This window comes from Lissotriton helveticus, chromosome 1_1, assembly GCF_964261635.1.
Source record: "Lissotriton helveticus chromosome 1_1, aLisHel1.1, whole genome shotgun sequence".
NCBI classification, from domain to species: domain Eukaryota; kingdom Metazoa; phylum Chordata; class Amphibia; order Caudata; family Salamandridae; genus Lissotriton; species Lissotriton helveticus.
In genome coordinates this window covers 1,729,461,280-1,729,481,344 of record NC_136057.1, presented here as the reverse complement: position 1 = coordinate 1,729,481,344, position 20,065 = coordinate 1,729,461,280, and the positions used below count along the sequence as shown (strand labels likewise).

General features: G+C 49.6%; 1 protein-coding gene across 2 annotated transcripts in view; it reads right to left on the bottom strand.

Moving 5' to 3' along the window:
- BLOC1S1 (biogenesis of lysosomal organelles complex 1 subunit 1) overlaps positions 1 to 20,065 on the bottom strand; it is a 167,323-nt gene that overhangs the window by 118,233 nt on the left and 29,025 nt on the right. Inside the window, exon 3 of one of the 2 annotated variants that reach the window (XM_078689178.1) lies at positions 15,679 to 15,762. The exons of the other annotated variant lie outside the window; for it this stretch is intronic. Coding sequence (XP_078545304.1) covers positions 15,679 to 15,762 — 84 coding nt within the window. The remainder of the gene's footprint in view (positions 1 to 15,678; positions 15,763 to 20,065) is intronic. 2 annotated transcript variants of the gene reach the window in all.

Genomic DNA, 20,065 nt, shown 5'->3' with positions numbered 1-20,065 from the left:
AAACCAGCGCAATTTACGCCAAATTTAACAATGTACTCAAATATACTCAAAAGCTAATTTTATAGCTATATTCTGGATCGGTTGATGCCTGAACAACTTTTTTCAGACAGGCCGAGATATCCGTCATTGACATACCTATGCTGGGAATGGATGGGGCAACTAGAATTGCCCGAAGTTCTGACAGGACAGCTCAACCTTTTCTAGAGGAGTATAATTTGGTAGAACATGAAGACACCACAGCAGTAATTTGTTTCGCCAAGAGGAAGCTTTTGTCAATTTTAAGGCCTACGTTTTTTACCACATTGACCGGATTAGGTGGAGACCCCGTTTTGACTATGCTCGATTTTAACACATTTTAACTCATTCACGTTTCGATAGCAGCAAGACAGGGCTTAAGAAATTGCTGAAGTTGTTCAGTTGGACACTTGAAGTGAAACAGAAGAGTGTCAGCAGCATATGCCAAACATTCCAGGGAAAAGGAACGAATAGAAGATACAAAAGTTGAACATAAATATTAAACAAAATTGGGGCCAATAGGGGGCGTGGCCAGGCGCCAGTGAAAATGGCCGCCTAACTCCGGAGCTCCGTGAAGCCGAGCCTTCACTCGTAAAATCCGGGGCAAAATCCGAAAACTGTTCAGCTTCTTCAACGGCCCCTGCCTGGTGCTGCACAGAGCTACCTAGCGCTCTAGACCCAGCGGCGAGGCTCGGCTCCTGGCCTGAGATCCACCCCCCGAGTGCTGGCCTGCTTTGAGGTGGCGTAGCTGTGGAGGCGGGGGCGGACCGGCGGTTCATGCGAGAGCCCGGCTGGCTGACCTTTACTGCGGGGACGGAGGTGAGAAGAGGCCGACGCCTGAGCGGCGACAGTGGGTGCCTGGTTGGGGTGCCTTCGAGGGAGCGCTACCCCCCACTCGCTGGAGGCCTGAGGCGCTTACGGACTTCTGCTGTGTGGGGGGCGAGGCCGGATTGCTGTGGCGGTGCTGCGGGGCCTAGAGAGTGCAAGGGCCCAACTGGTGGATTGACCCAGAACAATTTGCGCTGTGGGGCCGGAGGCCTCCAAGTGTGTGCTACGGTGAGGAGGAGCCGGGTTTGAGCGGAGGCTGTGGGTCCCTGCCGGAGGTGCCTTCCGGTGAAAGTTGATGAACGCGATCCGGCTGCTGCGTTGTGGAGCCCGCGTGTGATCTGCCGTGGGGATGCTGCAGGGGCCTGAGGAGTGCGGGGGGCCCAGCTGGTGGGCCTGGCCCAGGACTATTGGAGCTGCAGGGGCCGGGGTCGGAGGCCTCTGCGGGCGCAATACCCATCAACCCCTACAACAACTAGGAGGGGCCGGTCGTTGCGCGGCCCTCCAGACGGTGCTGAGCAGGTGGCCTGCTTGGGGAGGCCTCATCAGCTGGCTGGCCTGGCTGGGTGGGGCAGCGACGGCAACTAGAGTGGCGCCAGCACTTGAGGCCCGGCGTGGGTCGCGACGGAGGGTCCCCGGGCCGGTGCAGGCCCCGGAATACACTAGCATCAGCTATCCGGAAGGGTGAGACACGAGGGGACACCCCCCCTACTGAAGAAGATCAGCAGGAGATTGTGGATGGGTGCGTGCTGTACCAAGTGAGGGGTCGCAGGTGGCGGTGGTTGGTCGCTTCCTACCTTGGCCCGGGTCGGGGCCAGTGGTGTGCTGCTTCTGGGGGCTGCGGACTGTGATGCCCAGCGGGGCCGGGGCGCTTGGGCCTTCCATCAACGATCCTCTGGGCTAGCTGCGGAGGGCCTGCACCAGTATCCCTCTCACGCGCGCCTTGGACTGCCTGGTGACCGCGACGTGACGGGGTCATGTCCCGCCGTAATGAGGCCCAAATCTACTGTCCCCACACAATCCAACAAACTGGACAAATATGCCGCCCACAAAGGGACCCCTCAGGCGGGTGGTGCGACGGGCGATGTGGCTGCCCCCCAGGAACCGTCGCTGGCCTCCATCATGGCGGCAATAAAGACCCTGGGCACGAATCTGGAGACGAAGATTGATAGAGTCTCCATTGAGGTTAATCTCCTCCGAGCGGACCTCAGCAAGACCACTGACAAGGCCCGGGCTAACGAGGATGGAATCAGGGAGCTTCAGACGTCTACAAAAACATTGGAGAACCGCGTCAATGAGCTAGTCCACCAACACCGTCAGAAGGCCCTCAAGCTCGAGGACCAGGAAGGGCGGGCTCGGAGGAGCAATATACGCGTTGTTGGCGTTCCGGAGGAAACAGAGGGGCCTAGTATGGAACTGTTCCTGGAAGACTTGATACTCAACCATTTGAAACCCAAGCGTCTGTCGCGTATCTTTACCATCGAACGCACCCACCGGGCGCCCATCCCGAAGCCAAAACCAGGGGCGCCGCCTATAACAATCATAGCAAAGGTCCTGAACTATCGAGATAGGGACGCCATCCTACAAGCGGGAAGACAAACAGGAGACCTCCAATATGAAAACGCCACTATCCGGTTCTTCCCGGACTTCACGCTACAGGTGCAGAGGGAGCGCCGTACCTTTACAGGTGTCAAAGCAGCATTGCGTGATAAGGGAATAAAATATATGATGTTTTTCCCGGCTAAACTCAAGGTCATTGCCGGGGGCAGAGCCCTCTATTTTACCAACCCGTCAGATGTACAGAGCTGGCTGGAGGAGGAGGCGTCCAAGAACCCAGATAGCCGAGAAGGCGGCAGCTGGAGAGACACGTAGGTTGTCTCACCGGGATCGACGACTGGACAGTCGGAGGCAGGAGGACGAAGTCAGCGCTCCTGGAGGTCGAGGTCGGCCAGCCCTCGCTGGGACGTTCTCCGTGAAACTGGGGAGCAGTAGCGATGGCAGACCGGCAGGAGTGAAATTCTACGAACTGTAACGTATTGCAAAGTCTGCACATAAGGGTCATGCCCTCTCTTTTTTTCTTTAGACAAACTCTCTTTGGGGGGAGCACACGGGTGGCAGGCCACGGGCCGTCTGGAAGTAACGGATTGGGATGTGGTTGGAGATGATGTATGTATTGCTCCCCTGAGGTAACTTAATGTAGGGTGCAGATCTTCCTGGGGCAGGCGGAGACGTTGTTGAACTGTGTTCGGGCCGGACTCTGCCTAATTCACGAACGTGACCTTTGCTAGGAAGCTGGAATGGTACACAATAATGTTTGAGGGTGGAAGTGAGTGGCGGCTGGAGCTGGAGCCGGCGCACGTTCCTCTTAGCATAAAGCTTTATTAGGAGAGGGGAGCTTTCTCCACTCTAGGTTGGGGTTCTGGGCGAAAGGCGCTCTGCTAATTGGGGATGTGGGTAGTTGTAAGCCTACGGAGCAGGGATGCAGGGAGGGGGGCTTGTTTGGGGGGGAACCTGGTGGGTGTTTGGATTGGGCGGTTGAGATGGGGGGGGGGGGGGAGGGGGAGTGGAGGGGGTGGGGGTCGGGCTTGTTTGATGTTGTCACACAAGGTGGAAATGATTGTATTACAGTGTGGTGCCAGGAGTATCGAGGCCTTACGCGCATTTCAACATATCTACAAACATGGGGTGGGATAAAAGCCTTAAAATTCAGAGTTGGAACGTCAACGGGCTGGGGGACAAGCTTAAGAGAACAATAGTCCTGCAATTCCTTAAACGACACACGCCGGACGTGGTTCTCCTACAGGAGACCCATCTCCTGGGCAATACTTGTCACGCACTTAACAGATTTGGTTACTCCCTTGCTCTTCATGCGGGCTTCACCTCTGGCTCCCGAGGGGTTGGTATTATGGTACGCTGGGGCCTGCCCTTGATCATTGACCATACCGAGATAGATTCACTGGGTAGATATGCTGCTCTATCAGGCCAATGGGAGGGTTGCACAATAAACCTGGTGACTGGCTATATCCCGCCAGGGCTACGGACCCAATCTTTCCAGGCTCTGGGGAGGCTGCTCCTCTCCCTTCCGGAGGGACAGCTCTTTGTCGGGGGCGATTTCAATGCGGTTGTCTCAGGTCATTGTGATAGACATCCCCCGAGGGACCTTCCCCCTGGCCAGCTGTGGCTAGCGGATTTTATGGATCCGTCATGCCTTACAGACCTCTGCCGCTTCAAACACCCTGCCGACAGGCAGTACACCTTCTTATCGGGTCCGCATCGCTCCTTCTCCCGTCTGGATTACGTTCTTGCACCTCTACAGTGTGGCATGGTTGTGCGGGAGGCCACTCCTCTGGCGCGCGGAATATCAGACCACTCCCCTCTACTGGTCCACCTCACGATCGGAGACAAGCGAGAGGGCAGAGAAGCTCCGATTAGTGCCTGGCATCTCCGAAATCCTGACACACGTAAGGTCCTTGCTACGGCGATATACCGCTATTTTGAGGAAAACGAGGGCACTGTGGGGTCCTCAGCCATATTATGGGGGGCGTTTAAGACGGTAATGAGAGGGGAGGCCCTGTCGGCAATTGCTGGCCATCGACGGGAGCGGGAGGCACAGGCCCTTGAGGCGGCGGTGCTAGCTGGGAATGACCCTGAAGAGACTCACCAGTTGCACCTTTAAAGAGCTGAATACAAGGCGCTGGCCGCAGATGCTGCGCGTACCACCCTTAGAGATAAGGAGGGTAGGATTTATGATCAGGGAGACAAAGCCGGCAAACTTAATGCATGGCTGGACAAGAAACAGCAGTCTCAGATGGTAGTAGCCGAAATTTTGACCGACTCTTGAACGGTTGTAACGGAACCCCGGGAGGTGGTTAGAGAGTTTGAGAAACACTACCGACGGGTTTACAGAAGAGGGTCTGACCGGCCTGAGGAGGACTCTGTTGACTTGTTGACCGACATCCGAATGCCAGCCCTTACGGATGTGGAGAGAGAGCTATTGGAGGCCCCACTATCGGTGGAGGAGCTCAGCAAGGCCATATGTGATCTACGTCCTGGTAAGGCTATGGGACCCAACGGGCTCCCTATCTAGCTCTATAAGATCAAAGCGGATGGCCTCAGTCCATACCTTAAGCGGATGTTCGAGGAAAGTAAAGATCCGGGCCTACTACCTAGGGATCGACGGATAGCTACCATAGTTGCCATCCCAAAGGACGGTAAACCCAGAAACCTGTGTGCCTCCTATAGGCCCATCTCCCTACTAAATTCGGAACCCAAGATCCTGGCCAAGGTCCTGGCCAACAGGCTCCGACCTGTCCTATCGACCCTGGTCCACCCAGATTAGTCGGGTTTTATGCCGCACCGTAACACCGCTCTTAACCTCCGCCGAGTGCAGGGGGTGTTGGGGCGCTGCCACACTCTCCGGAAGGACGCTGTGCTAGTATCCCTGGACGCGGCTATGGCTCTTGATGCTCTAGAATGGCCATACATGATAGCGGTCCTCCGTAAATTGGGTTTTGGACCTGAATTTATTGGCTGGATCCGCCTCCTTTACTCTGAGCCACTTGCCCAGGTTACTGTTAACAAATTATCTGGGGTGTTTGCTTTGGAGAGGGGAACACGGCAGGGGTGCCCACTCTCACCCTTGCGCTCTGCCCTGTCCATGGAGCCCTTAGCTGCCTGGATTCGACAAGACCTCTCTATAAAGGGAATCCGCTGGACAGACGGCTGGGAGGACAGAATCTCGTTATACGCGGACGACATCCTTTTGTATTTGACTAGCCCTCGTAAATCCCTCATTGTGGCCATGGACATTTTCACGAGCTTTGGGCGTACCTCGGGATACAGTATAAATTGGAACAAGTCGGTCCTCTATGTCCTTTGGGGAGGCCCACCGGCGGTACCCCGCGATTGCCCAATTACAATAGCTGAGGATGGGTTCAAGTACCTGGGGGTGTATGTCTCTAAGATTGCGAGCACTCGTTATGAGAGGAACCTCCTCCCCCCTTTGCAGCGATTTCGGAGGGACTCGGCCGCATGGCGCAAACTCCCACTGTCCCTGTTAGGCAGGGCGTCGCTGTTTAAAATGATGGCACTACCTAGATTCTTATATGCGTTACAGAACCATCCCGATCTGGTACCACAGTCCTACTTTGCGACACTTGAAGCTTCACTCCGTGAGCTTCTGTGGACCGGAGCGCCTCGCATCTCCCTTCAGAAGTTGACGCTTGGTTGGTTCGAAGGGGGTATTGCGTTGCCTGATATCCGCAAATATTATTGGGCTGCACACCTCTCTGCCATCAACCAAGGCACATACTGTGACGGTAATGAACCCGGGTACGGGATGGACCGTTGGTTGCTACCGGGAGGGAACTATGAGAGAGCGCTATACTCTAGGCCAGGTAGGTTCCCGCTCACAGGGCCCACCGAGCACTCTGTGCAAATCTGGCATGTGGTGCAAAAGAAACTGGGCTGGGCAGATACATCACTATGTCCACTTTGTTGTGGGCTTCGGAGCGTCTGGGCAACCTACACCGCACTAAGGGGTTCCACAACTGGGACTTGATTGGGATCTCGCACAACCGAGACTTATGGGGCTCCAAAGGGGTTGTATCGTTCGCGCAACTTCAGCAGACGTATGAGCTTGCCCCTATTGAATTTTACCGCTACTTGCAGGTTCGGCACTCCCTTCAATCCATCATTACCCCTGGGACCCTTCCCCCAGCATCCTCCCCCCTGGAAGACAGACTGCTAGACGGTCACCTTCCTGACCACGCCATCTCCCTTACATATAAAAAGATTGTTAATAACTCCCGAAGCTGCTACATACTCTCAAGAGAAAATGGGAGGCGGATGGGTTGGAAATTGATGAAGAGGAATGGACTGGAGCGCTGGCATCCCCTAAGGAGGTGGCCATATCATCTAGACTCCGTCTGATTCAACTGAAAATATTACACCGTGTGTACATCTCAGGCACAAGGTTGCGGCACATGGGCCGTGGCTCTGACGGGCTCTGTTGGAGGGGTTGCGGGGAGGCGGGACGTTTTTTCACATACTGTGGGAATGCCCGCTTATACAGGTCTATTGGCAACACATACACCAGTGCATGCGCGAGGTATGGGGGGTGGAGGCGAAACGATGCCTGTTGAATATATGGGAACCCACCGATTTATCTACACAGGGTAGAACATGGGCTACACTTGGATTTGTTATTGCAAAGCGTAATGTAGCTAGACTCTGGGGGGCTGGTATGCCTCCAAACATTGGTGCGTGGAACATGGACATGGACTGGTGCATGCTCCACGAAATGACAGTCTACGTGTCGAGGGGCTGCCCGCAGAAGTGGGTTGATATTTGGTCCAACTGAAATGAGTACAGGGGCCATATCTGCGAACCCCCAGTTACAGCCAGAGTTGACAAACCATTCGCAGGGTTGCATATATGATGTAATGTTCCTCAGTGTAAGGCTTGTATTTGTGATTTTATGCGCTATGCCATGATCTTGTGTGGTACGATGATGCGTAATATGCTGAAACTGTGATGTACACCACTGTCTTCTTTTCTATGAAGTTAATAAAAAGATTTAATTAAAAAAAAAATTGGGGCCAATGAGGCTCCCGGGGTACTCATTCACGCAGGACATGGAAACACTTCCTCACATTGGCTGAAAGCAAAGACAACATTCTTTCAACCACATGCCCACACAGTGTAGTGGGCTACCTGCCTAGTCAAGCACTTCAGCATCCCACACAGGAGTAGTCCTTTAGACTTAATAAAATACAGTACAAAGTAGACCCTTTACATGGATCCTCCAACTGCGCTCCAAAGCTTATTCAGGCCAGGCACAGGTTATCAGAGAAGGCACGTTTGTCAGAGTCACAGCCTAGCCACTGATCTTTAGAAGACTGTCTTAGCTACTCCCACTCATGTCCTGCAACAACTTTCCTTGTCCATATTTTGTTTTTTTTAACCCCTTCCGTGCTCATGACGAGCTGAGCTCGTCATGAGTTGCGCCGCTCGCATGCTCATGACGAGCTCAGCTCGTCATGTAACGCGGTAAATCGAAAAAAGCCGCACAGCGCAAAAATGAACGCAGCACGCATGCGGTTAAGACCGGCTCCTGCATTTAGGAGCCAAGTGCCCCTTCCTTGGGCAGCTCAAATTGCGCTTACTCTGGTGTGATCTTGATAAAAGAGCAAAATCACGACCCGCTGTTCATAACATCATTTTAAAAACATGCGTTATCAACATCCTCATAATGACAGCCATTTTGGGAATACTTTAGCAAAAGCTAAGCAGGTTGCAACATAGCAGAGACTACTACTTCCTGCTGGGTGGCTGGTAAGTACAGAAATCCGTGGTGATAGTCAAAATCTCAACCAAGCAAATAAAGTAGCTGTGCCTTCTGTATGCACGATTACTTCGCTTCTGGTTGGCATGCCTGCTTTCTCCCCCCTTGCTTAGAGTTTGCTCTTACAGCAGATGCCTTGTTGCCTGAGAAGGATTTCCAATAGGAAAACCAGTACAAGATTTGGACAAAAAAGCAGTTATGGAAAATGTGTCCTCCTCGCACCAGATAAGTGTGTGACACTACCGGATATCTACAAGAGTCGGGCTACAGGAGGACGTCCCAAGCCTAGGGCGGAAATAATGACAAGCTCGGGACCGACAAAGGGGATGTTACTCCAGCTCCAAACACAATGACAGCTGGAACACTGAAGGTTACGCAGGCAGCCAAGAATAGCCCAAGCAGCAAGAAATGCTCTATTTTTTTTTTTAAAAAGCCATTGTGACAAATATAAACAATCCAACGAGCAAGGCCCAGTGACAAGGCTTTGGCACTGTGAGGATCTTGGACCATCACAAACCTAAGGGCAGGAAATTCCTGCTCCGGTTCCTGTTCCACTAGAGCTCAAGAAGTAGGGTGCACCCATAGAAATGATCAAATGCCGAAGAGGGACGAACTGCACCTGGGAAAGATGCAGGCCTGTATGGTGCTGGTGGCCCTCCCTCCACCAGGGAGCCATTTCAACAAGTATTGATAAAGCCATTAGGTCTTGCCAAATCCCTGAAGCTCTGCAGCATGGCTAAAGAATATATTGAATAAAAAACTTTAAAAAACTTAGACAGACGCAGCATTTTGGAAGCGTGTGCGCCAACAAAATGACACGGATGCTTTAGTTACTGATAAGCGTTAGATAGGAAACTAAAAAGAAGAAAAAAACGCCAGGGAGGGGCACTGAAGCAAAATGGGGGGGTGCTGGTTTGAAGGGAAGAAAAACCGAGGACATGGGTGAGCAGGAAGTAACAGCGGTAGAGCAGGAAGTAACAGCGGTAGAGCAGGAAGTAACAGCGGTAGAGAAACATGAGGGGGTGGGGTTAGAGAATCACCCAGCAAGACAAAGCTACACGGGAATGGGAGCACAGAAGCAAGACAGCGCAACACAGAGATGGGGAGGTACGGGGGTGTTGATGCTCTCAACGTCATTACCTAGTCCTGGACTTTTCACCTGCAAATGATTGCAGGCAGGTGTGCTTGCGTAATTGGGTTAGTGGAAGCAAAACAAGACTAAAACACACGGACACCTTACGTTGCCACACCAAAGCCCAGGACTGGAAACAGTGCCCTTAATGACATGGAGTGAATTGGTTGCCCTAGAATAGGATCTAGTGGATCAACCTGCAGCCTGCATGAAGTGATAATTGTAAAAAATGAAGAGGTTCTATGAATCAGCAGAGAGGACGTTTTGGATTGGGGTAGGACTTTATGTCACTGCCATTCTTTAAATACCGGGGTGGGATCTATGTTTAAGAAAGAAGCCTGTTCCTGAAAATCATAATACTTTTTAGAGGCTCTCTTGGAAAGTCAATTTGGAAAAACTGGCTTTGGCTAGCAAGAGGTGAATTCAATCTTGAAGAGATTCCTCACCAACTCCTTAAATGGTAAAACAGGATGCTGCTAGGGTCTGCAGGGCAAAAGAGATCATGGCCACTGGACTGTCCCTCTACAGGAGAGTCACAATATTTTAAACACTCAGCCCTTGAGGAAGAGGGCCATTCAAACGAAAGAAATACTTACTAAACGCAAACATATACCCAGTAGGCATTTTGGCTCTAGGAGAGGGAGAGAAGAAAAGAAACGAAATAATAGTAGTGTCTTACAGACTATTCAGAACTGATCTTAACAGGTAAGACAGAGTTGTCCTAAAATTTAGTCAAAAGATACATTTTTATTTTCTTACAAAAGGTTCCATAATCCACAATTGGTTGGAGGGCAGTTGGTTGCCGGTTCCAAGCCTTAGGCTTAGAGGCTTGAACTGGGAAAGAAAAAAACCAACAAAACTTTCCTTCGAGGCGGATTTTAAAAAATAAAAACAAAAAGGGGAACAGTGGCCCTGACCTCCATGCCAAATTGCAAAGCATGCCCAGGAGTATATTTGATAACGTAAGATATGAGAGCAGGGGCACCAGAATAGTTTATTGATTTATGGACCATAAAGCTTTTTTTTTTTTTAAAGTACCCTTCGCTAACTATAAACCAGTGCAATTTACGCCAAATTTAACAATGTACTCAAATATACTCAAAAGCTAATTTTATAGCTATATTCTGGCTTGGTTGATGCCTGAACAACTTTTTTCAGACTGGCCGAGATATCCGTCATTGACATAACCTATGCTGGGAATGGATGGGGCAACTAGAAATGCCCAAAGTTCTGACAGGACAACTCAACCTTTTCTAGAGGAGTATAATTTGGTAGGAACATGAAGTCACCACAGCATTAATTTGTTTCGCCATGAGTAAGTTTTTGTCAATTTTAAGGCCTACGTTTTTTACCACATTGACCGGATTAGGTGGAGACCCCACATGGTCAGCGACTAGCTGCCGCCTCCCCCCCAATCCGGCACCCAACACCCAGGAACGTGGACACGAGACGTGTTTTACTTTTTGGAAGGCGGGCGCTAGTCGCCCGGCCGTATTTATTAAAGTATGAAATTAAAAAAGGTTTTAATTGCATAATCAACAATGAATACAAAAATCAGCAGGACATTCAGTTATACAATTGTTATCAACAAGTTTGAGAGCCTGACCTTAACAAAACTCTAATACATGTTGTTCCTAGCTAAAGAAGCCCCGAACGCGGGGCACAACGTTCAGCGAGGGAGCGTCCAGGGACAAGGGGGTCTCCTGGGCGCTCCCTACCTCTTATTCCCGAGGGGCCGGGTGGCCCCTCCTATCGCCCGCCCCCCCCGACCCGGAACCACTCCATTGAATCCGGGTCAGGAGGGGCGCCGGCCAATCGGCGGTGGGTCGCGCCCCCAGGGCACGCCCCCACCGTCGAATGACACGAGGGGAAAGGTGGGGAGACGGTCGCCGCGCCGCCATGCGTGCGGGGGGGCCGAGGGCCCCCCCTTTTCATTTTGACTACGTTCGATTTTAACACATTTTTATTCATTCACGTTTCGATAGCAGCAAGACAGGGATTAAGAAATTGCTGAATTTGTTCAGTAGAACACTTGAAGTGAAACAGAAGAGGAGTATCAGCAGCATATGCCAAACACTCCAGGGAAAAGGAACGAATAGAAGATACAAAAGTTGAACACAAATATTAAACAAAATTGGGGCCAATGAGGCTCCCGGGGTACTCTGAATTTTACCAGAGTGACTTTACAACAGAGTAATTTCGACTTGTGAAAAATGAAGAGAACCAAGCAAGGGCAGACACTCATAGGGCTATCTCTGCCACATGTTGATCATGATAGCATGATCGAGTATAGCAAACTCTGTGGGGAGATCCAAGTGGATGTCCACCAACCAGACTACACCTTAACTTTTTCAATATACAGACCAGAGCAGTTTTGGTCTCCTTCAGTTCGAGCCACATCCAGTACACTAATTTGTTGTAAGTGGTGTTGAAATGCACTTAGCAAGACACTTCTTCCCTTTTTCTTTAACATCAAAGGGAGGAAAGATATAGGCCTGTAACTGGACTCCAACAATTGGTCCAAATTGGATTGGCTTGACTACACTTTCTTTCAATTTTTGTGGAACCTGGACAGATGCAAAAAAAATGGTTCAGGAAGACTGTTTGCAAAATTCTGACACAGAAAATATAAGAAGATCCAAACTTAAGACTTCAGTAGTTGGATTGTGTTGTCCTCCTGAATGGCAGAAATAAGGTCTACTTTAAAGGTCTCTTGCCTGTCGAGTTTGCTGCTTTATTAAGAACACATCTTACTATTCATATATTATTACAATCTTACCACACACCTAAGGGGGGACAAGATTGATTGATGGGAAACTGTGAATTTTTAGAAATCGTCAGATCACAATCCTACAACACACTTTAACTGTCACCAACTGGAGAACCGATGGCATGCCACCAATAACCCCGCCAACAAAGCAGCTCACAAAATAGCCCTCAGCAACAATCACTGGCACATCAAGGAAGCCAAAAAAGCCACCATCACCAGCCGCATCGACTCCGTGGCCAACCACACAAAGGAACTCTTCAGAAAAATCAGAGAATTATCCAACCCAGCAGCCATAGAGAGCACCATCCACCCCTCCCAAGATCTCTGCAACACACCCTCAGACTACTTCCACAGAAAGATCACCTACAATTTCAACCTCCAACCTACCATCCTCTACACCAACAACCTTAACCAACCAGCGAACGTCAGTCAAAGTCATTACCACCTGGTACCCGCCCACCACCCTGACCACCTCCGACATCATGTCCTCCATCCACTCCGGGGTGCCCACCATCCCCTGCCCCCACCCACTCTACAACCTTGCAACAAACCCAACCAGCATGCAACTCAAAAGCATCCTCAACACCTGCATCTCAACAGCAACCTTCTAGGACAGATGGAAATACGCAGACGTCTGACTACTCCTCCGTCTACCCCAGTGAACTCAAAAATTATTATCCAATCACCCTGCTCCCCTACCTGGCCGAAGTACTAGAGAAAGTCATCAACTAGCAGCTCATCAAACCATCTACTGGATGCCTCACAATCAGGATTCCGTGCCAACCACAGCACTGAGACCATGCTGATTGACACCACAGATGACATCAAAATCACTCCTCAAATGCAGGGGAAAACTGTGTCTGTGTTTCTCCTTGACCTCTCTGTGGCGGTCAACACAGTCTCCCACAACACCCTCATCAGACTCTACAACAGAGGCATACAACAAGATGCCCTCAAGTGGATTGCCACCTTCCTTACAGGACGCAAAGGGCATCCAACACCCTCCCTTCACCTCCACACTCAAAGATGACATATGTGGTCCCGTCAATGAGAGTGCTAAGAGAGGCAGGAATTACTCACCTTAAAGATATTTACCCGGACGGCACCTTCCTAGATCAAGGTGACCTCGGACATGTCGTGAATCAGACACTCATGTTCCGCTTCGCGGTCCATCGACTGAGAGGTGCGGCTAGGGAGCACTACACCACCTTCCCGGATGAGCCCCCAGTTCTGAGGTTGCTGCAGATGGGTCTCACCGTGTCTAATAACAAACACCTATTGTCCAAATTGTATGCGCTGATTAAAGCTGAATCAGAAGTAAGTGTGGATGACAGCTGGACAAAATGGAATGATTGTCTTGACGATGATATTTCGGAAGCCAACTGGAGGCATGTTTGTGGGTTGACTGGCACGCTAAGTATGAATGGTAATCTTAGAATTATCCACTTCAAGAATATACATCAAGTGTACTACACGCCGGCACGACTGTACAAATATGGCCTACGAGACACGGCAAGGTGTGAGAGATGTAGTCAAGACGACGCAGATTTTATACATCTGGCGTGGAACTGCCGGCCGGTGGCTGCCTTCTGGGAGGCAGTAGTGAGTAGCGTGAGTGAAATGGTGAGTGTTGATATCCCCTGTACGCCACTGGTGTGCCTCCTATGCTGAGTTCCAAACATTAAAGGCGCGAGTTGCAGACTGGTGAGGTTGGCGCTGCTCATGGCGGCTAGAAGGGTGGCGATGGCGTGGGGGAAAGGCAGATGTCCAGGTCTGAAAGATTGGCTGGCTGACATGGTGTACTGCAGAGATAGCCTAGGTGTGTATGCTGAGGAGTTGCCCGCCAGGTCCAGGCCAAGAGACATCTGGGAGCCGCTGCGCTTATATCTGCTAGCACACGCTGATGGGAGCACAGATTGATCCAGAAAGGGAAGCAATGGAGTATGTGAGGGAGAGACCGGGATTGGCTCCCCTTTTGAGACACTGAAGTGGTACAGGTCTATATTTCAACACTGAGAGAGCACATGGAACATTCTATCTGCTACTAATGAACCGAGATGCAATCGCGGATTGTTTTATGTTTTTCTTTTCTTATTATTTTTTCTTCTTATTGTTCAGAGAGAGTTTGTTGCTAATACCTCAGGCGAGGTTTGCATCTGCATAGCCTACTAGTAAGTCGTGTTATACTTTCTTTGCATAATCTGGACTATACCTGGGTTGTAGATGGAAACAACATGTGCGACTTACCGCATGTTTTACACTATGCTGCTTATGTGGTTGTGTACTGATTGTTGCTTCTATGTATGGCGATTACCTGTGCAAACTCAATAAAGAAAATTTTGAGAGAAAAAAAAAAAAGATGACATATGTGGTGTACCACGAGCATCATCACTCAGCCCCACCCTGTTCAACATCTACATGACCCCCCCCAGCAGACGTCATCAGATCCCACAGACTCAATGTAATCTCCTATGCAGACAATACCAAACTGATCCTCTCGCTCACCGATGACCCCTCCAACGCCAAAACCAACTTCTGCTACAACATGACCAACGTAGCCAAATGGATGAGAGACAACTGCCTCCAACTCAACTCAGACAAAACTGAAGTACTGATCTTCAGGAAGAACACCTCTGCATGACCACAACTGGTGGGCTGTAGAACTCGGACCAACACCCACACCGACCGACCATGCACGCAACCTCGGCATCATCCTCGACAGCCAACTGACCATGACAAGACAACGCAGTCACCTCCTTCTGCTTCCACACATTTTGCATGCTCTGCAGGATCCTCAGATGGATCCTAACCAACACCAGATATACCCTCACTCAGGCCCTCATCTACTACTACTACTAGGACTACATCTGCAGGCCACATCTAGAGTCTTGTGCCAGATTCTCAAGGTCACATAGTGAGTATCGTGTCTAGTTCTTGGGTCCTCTTCTGGAATGCGATGCTCAATTCTGGAGGTCACATATGAAAAAGGATGTGTTGTGCTGCAGGCCACATCTGAAGAACTATTTCCATCTCTAGAAGAGTAAAGAGAAACTACAGACAGTCCAGAGACAGGTGACAAGAACAGTGGTTTGAACCGCAAGACCTGTGAGGCAAGACCCAAGAAATTTTAAAATTGTGTTTGGTCATATCACACTGAATGCGCCCAATCGCAGAAGTTAATCAGGGTCAGGTTTAGTTAGTACTTGGATGGGAAACATTTTAAATAGGTTTTACACTTATGCACGGAGATTAGAGATGATAAAGTGCAACAATTTCTGCACTAGAGCCACAGTTCACAAGAGGAGATCTTGCAGTGAGGCTGAGGAGTAAGGTGTCCCAATAAGAGACTGGGAATAATTATAATTACCATTTGTAGCATGCTTTCATTGAAGCACTTTACACAGAACAGTCCGAGCTGAGGGAGAGCCAGAACATGCTCAAATGTTTGTGATCGTTTATGCCCAATGTGGACACCCCGGCAGGAATTATTTTTCCCCCCTTAACTAACACGTCACACTGCTGCCATTTTGTTCTGTTGGCTGATAACGAAACAAAATAGGGCCCCTGGGAATATTTGAAGATGACACTTACCTGCCTTTTGTGGCAGGTAGCATTGCCGCGCCTCTGGTTAGAATTTTTGCTGAATCTCTACCCGATGTCCGACTTTCCAAAATGCTACAGTCCAAGGCAGCGGCAGAGGGGAAGAGAGAAAAAGAGAAAGAAGGAAGTTTGAAAAAATGGCCACATACTGTACAGGAGACTACAACCCCACTACCTGACTATGCCCACTGTGACAGCAGAACCCTAAAATGCAACTGCTGCCACTCACCACCGATACCCTAGGAAGCCTACTCCGCCACAAAGTACAGAAACGCATAACCAAGGAACCAAACGGTGCCACTGAAACACGTAAAGTAATATTAAAGTTGGAAGGAGGAAGCTAAAAGTGAAGGAGTGGGGTCTCTGCCATCTTGGCTCTGCACCCACACCCATGACCCCTGCAAAGATATCTCAGGGGAGCACCAAATTATGCAGCAGTGTTGACTAAATGGTGCTGCAAGAAATGGCAAACGTTTTCATAGCATTACTTCATTATTTTGTCATTTTTACACATGGTAATACCGTCCGGGCAAAGATTTCACCTTATTACTTCCACTTTAGCAATCAAAAACAGAAATAAGCAACTGAAAGAGGACTATGTGACTACTGCAAAGGCCCTTCCAGTGCACGCGAACCAATGTTGCCACGTTTTTAGTTACTTTTGATCCGTTTGAGCTGAAAACAATTTTTTGTTTTTAAAATCTGCAAATTAGGAGCACTGTGTGGCAAATCCATAATGTGGGAAGAAGCTACAGCCACAGAATCGCATTGGTCCAGTAACCCTGCCCATACCTTACCAGAGGTACCACACATGACATCAGTGATGCCCTCAGAAGGAAACTCATTGACCGAAAGACCTAACTGCACCCACACACCTCCCACACCCCTGGGAATACCTACTATCTTAGAGAAGCTCTGCACCAAAGCATTAAGTGTCCACAGCATTAGTGAGGATGCACTTTAGAAGAACCACTTGTAACTAGAAAAGGATATTCTCAGACTTCAGTAACACAATCTGCACCTTCTGCGTTGTATAAATTCAAGTATGCACTAGACATTGGAAGCCCTGGACAAACACCTTGAGCTTAAACCGGGATTAGTGCCTACTACCCGTCAAGCGTGCATAGGCAAGCAAAGGAAGCTGTGAAGGAGCAGAAACAAGGCCATGCTTTAGAGTAGTGTGACATCATCAATATATGGGGAGACAAACTAGGCACAGCCCCCTCTCAAAGGGTTTAGTGCTTGTCTATATGCACTAGAACTGACCAGCAGACTAAGTAAATTCTGACAGGGGTGGCCTTGCCACCGTAGGAACTCTAAGCAGGCTGTGCCAGAGCCGGTATAGTCCAGAATAAGAAGTGATTAATATCATTGCAGACAATTCTTCAAAAACTTGGACTGCGCTGGCGCAACTGACTCCCCACCCGGAAGGAATCCCCTCTGCACGTTCATATGCATAACCGATGTCGCCGGTGACTAGCAAGATATAACCACTAGCATAGCAAGGAGGCCCTGGTGCAAAGCAAGGAAATGACCCCTTTGACTGCTTTTGGGGTAGTAAATCACATCAATCATCATCAGGGCTGGCCCGAAAACGGATTGAGTGGGACAGCGCCTTGGGCAGAAATAAAATGTGACGTTTGTTGTGGGTGAGGTCAAGGGGAGCATTGGGGTGTGACAGCAGGAAGTGGTAGGAAGATAGGCCGAGGGCAGGGGATTGATGTGGTGCGAACAATTAAGCTGAGGTACATTAAGGGCTGCTTACAAAGTTTTTAACGGGACCACTTTTGAGACCAGGTGGGATGGACAAGTTGCTGTTTGCATGACATTAAGTCAGGCAGCTCTCTGCAGCGCCCCTTGGAATACTGGCGCTCCAGGCATGGGCTCAGCTCGCCTACGCCCAAGGCCAGCCCTGATTATCATGGTTCAACTGGCCCCTGTGCCGCTGCAACTGGAGCACCAGTGTTCGCTATGACTCCTGATACAAGAGCCCACAGTATGCTCGGGTTCAGGGCGTCAAGGATGGATGCACTCACCATCCTTTATACGCCTATCCTCACCCCACACCCACCTGGTAGCAGATGCTACTTATTCTTTAAAGACTACCTAAGAGTGTAACATAAACCCCCGGACGCCCCCTCCGTCCGTGCACGGATGGCACATACCAAATCCCTGTATGCGGAAATTATGATGCCCCCGCCACCTCCATCTGCTAAGTAAGGTAGGTACGGGCCCAGGCAAATAGGAAAGTGATTCAACAACACCCCATCCCCCAAAGGGCATTATCTCCTAGCAGCCAACTGTCGCCAGCTCCAAAAGCAAGGTACAATTTGTGCGGATCAAGTGTGACCATCTGTTGTAACTACGATGACCCTACGCCTTCTACTGTCTTTACTGTGGCAAGATAAAAAACCTATAAGGAATGTGATACAGCGGCTCCCTCAAGAGGCTTGAGAAGCACTGAATATTCTTTTGAAGAGAACATTGTTCTAGGTCAGTGGTCTTCAAACATTGTAAAGCCAGACCACCCAGTTAAAAATCGTGCCCCTTCCCCAGAATTTATTACAATAGTTCTATTAAATGTGCAATGTTTAAATATGTCTACACAAATGTAAACATTGCAGTGAAGTGCTGTTACCCTTTTTAAAAATGCATTCAAATACACGATTGCTACAAATACTAGTCTGATCAGCCAGGCCTTACTAAAGTGTAAAAGCATTCACAGTGTGATTATCAGTAATGGTGGGAATGGGAGGTTTAAGGAATATTTGGAGCCCCTTCTCTTTTGACACCTACTCCCAGTCAATATAAACAAGCATTTACAATGCAATGGTCTCGGCATTATTAAAGGTAGAGCTATTGGCATTGCTCGTGACTTTTTTTTTTTTTTAAATCATACATAAATGGCATTGTCATTTACATTGCCAATAGCTTAATCGTTAAATAAATGGTATTGTCATTTACAATGCCAATAGCTTAAATCGCACGCAAATGCATGACCTATTGCAATTACACCCACACAGAGACACACACACAAAGCCACCCACACACACATACAGAGCTACCCACACAGAGTCATTCACATAGAGCCACCCTCACGCAGACAGTGCCACCCACACATAGAGCCACCTACAAAAAAAAAGCTATCCACACAGAGCCACACAGCCACACACACAGAGCCCCCCCACACACACACAGAACCCCCCCATACACACACATAGAGCCCCCCCACCACACACACAGTGGGGAAAGAAGTGGCCTTTTTTTGCTGTGCTAGAGATGGGATCAGCCCCGGGTTTCTTGAGGGGGCTACCGAATTGCAGAGACAGCGGAATTTCGACAGTCAGAGTGGGAGAGGCATTTAGAAACAGAAATCTGTTCATACGTGGAAAGTCACGGAGTCTGCAAGTGTGTGCAAGAGAGAGCACTAGACAGAGAATGGGTGCAGGCACCGATAGATAGAGGTGACAAGGGAATTGACAGCGAGAGAATAGAGAGTGTGAGAGAGAGGATGTGAGAGAGCCAGAGGGAACTGAGTGAGAAAAACTGACATACAGAGGTGAGAGAGAGAGTAAGAAAGACAGATTGGAGAGCGGGGTTGCGTAACAATGCGCGCAAACGGTAGGAGGGGTGAAGAGGAAAGAAAGAAGAAGGAAAGAAAGAAAGAGAGAAGCAATAGAGAGAAAAGGCAGTTACTGTTGATAGTTCTATGGGGCATTTGATTTTGAGGAGCCCATTTTGCCGTATTGTTCTTCCCCTGAAATTTGAGCAATTTAAGATGTTACTTTCTACTGGGGGTGGGGCTGTGTGCGAAGGATGACATTTCCTCACAGAAACCCTCCTTAAGAATTTCTTTGCCGTGGTGTGCTGAAGAAAGCCTCAGGCGAAATAATGATATCTATAAAAAGAGCCCCTTTCGACAGGCAGCTCGTTATTAGTCACGCCGGGGAATCCCTCTTGGAAGGACGATTGCAGCCCCGGGCTGCAGATAAATGTAGGAGTGCTGGTGCCCCCTTCCTGGAAACACTTATTAAAACAAGCACTCGCTGGAAGACTCGGCGGCGGGCGGGCAACAATGGCGGCCGCAAACATCCGAAAATTTCGGATTCTGGGGGCGTGTTTTGGCGGATGACGTCACAGTCGAAAGAACGCAAAAAAAAAAAAACACCCCCGAATCCGAAAGAGACGGGGCTTTATTGGAGTGACTCCCTTCTCCTCCAATGGCTGGCCTCCGTTTAGGAAGCCAGCCAATGGCCAATGGAGGAGAATGGAGGAGAGAGGCGGGTTCCAAGCCCCCTAACTCCAAAACATAAAATCTTCGGGACTCCGCCCTCACTGCTTCGCAGTGCAACGGTCCCTCTACCTAAAAATGACAAAA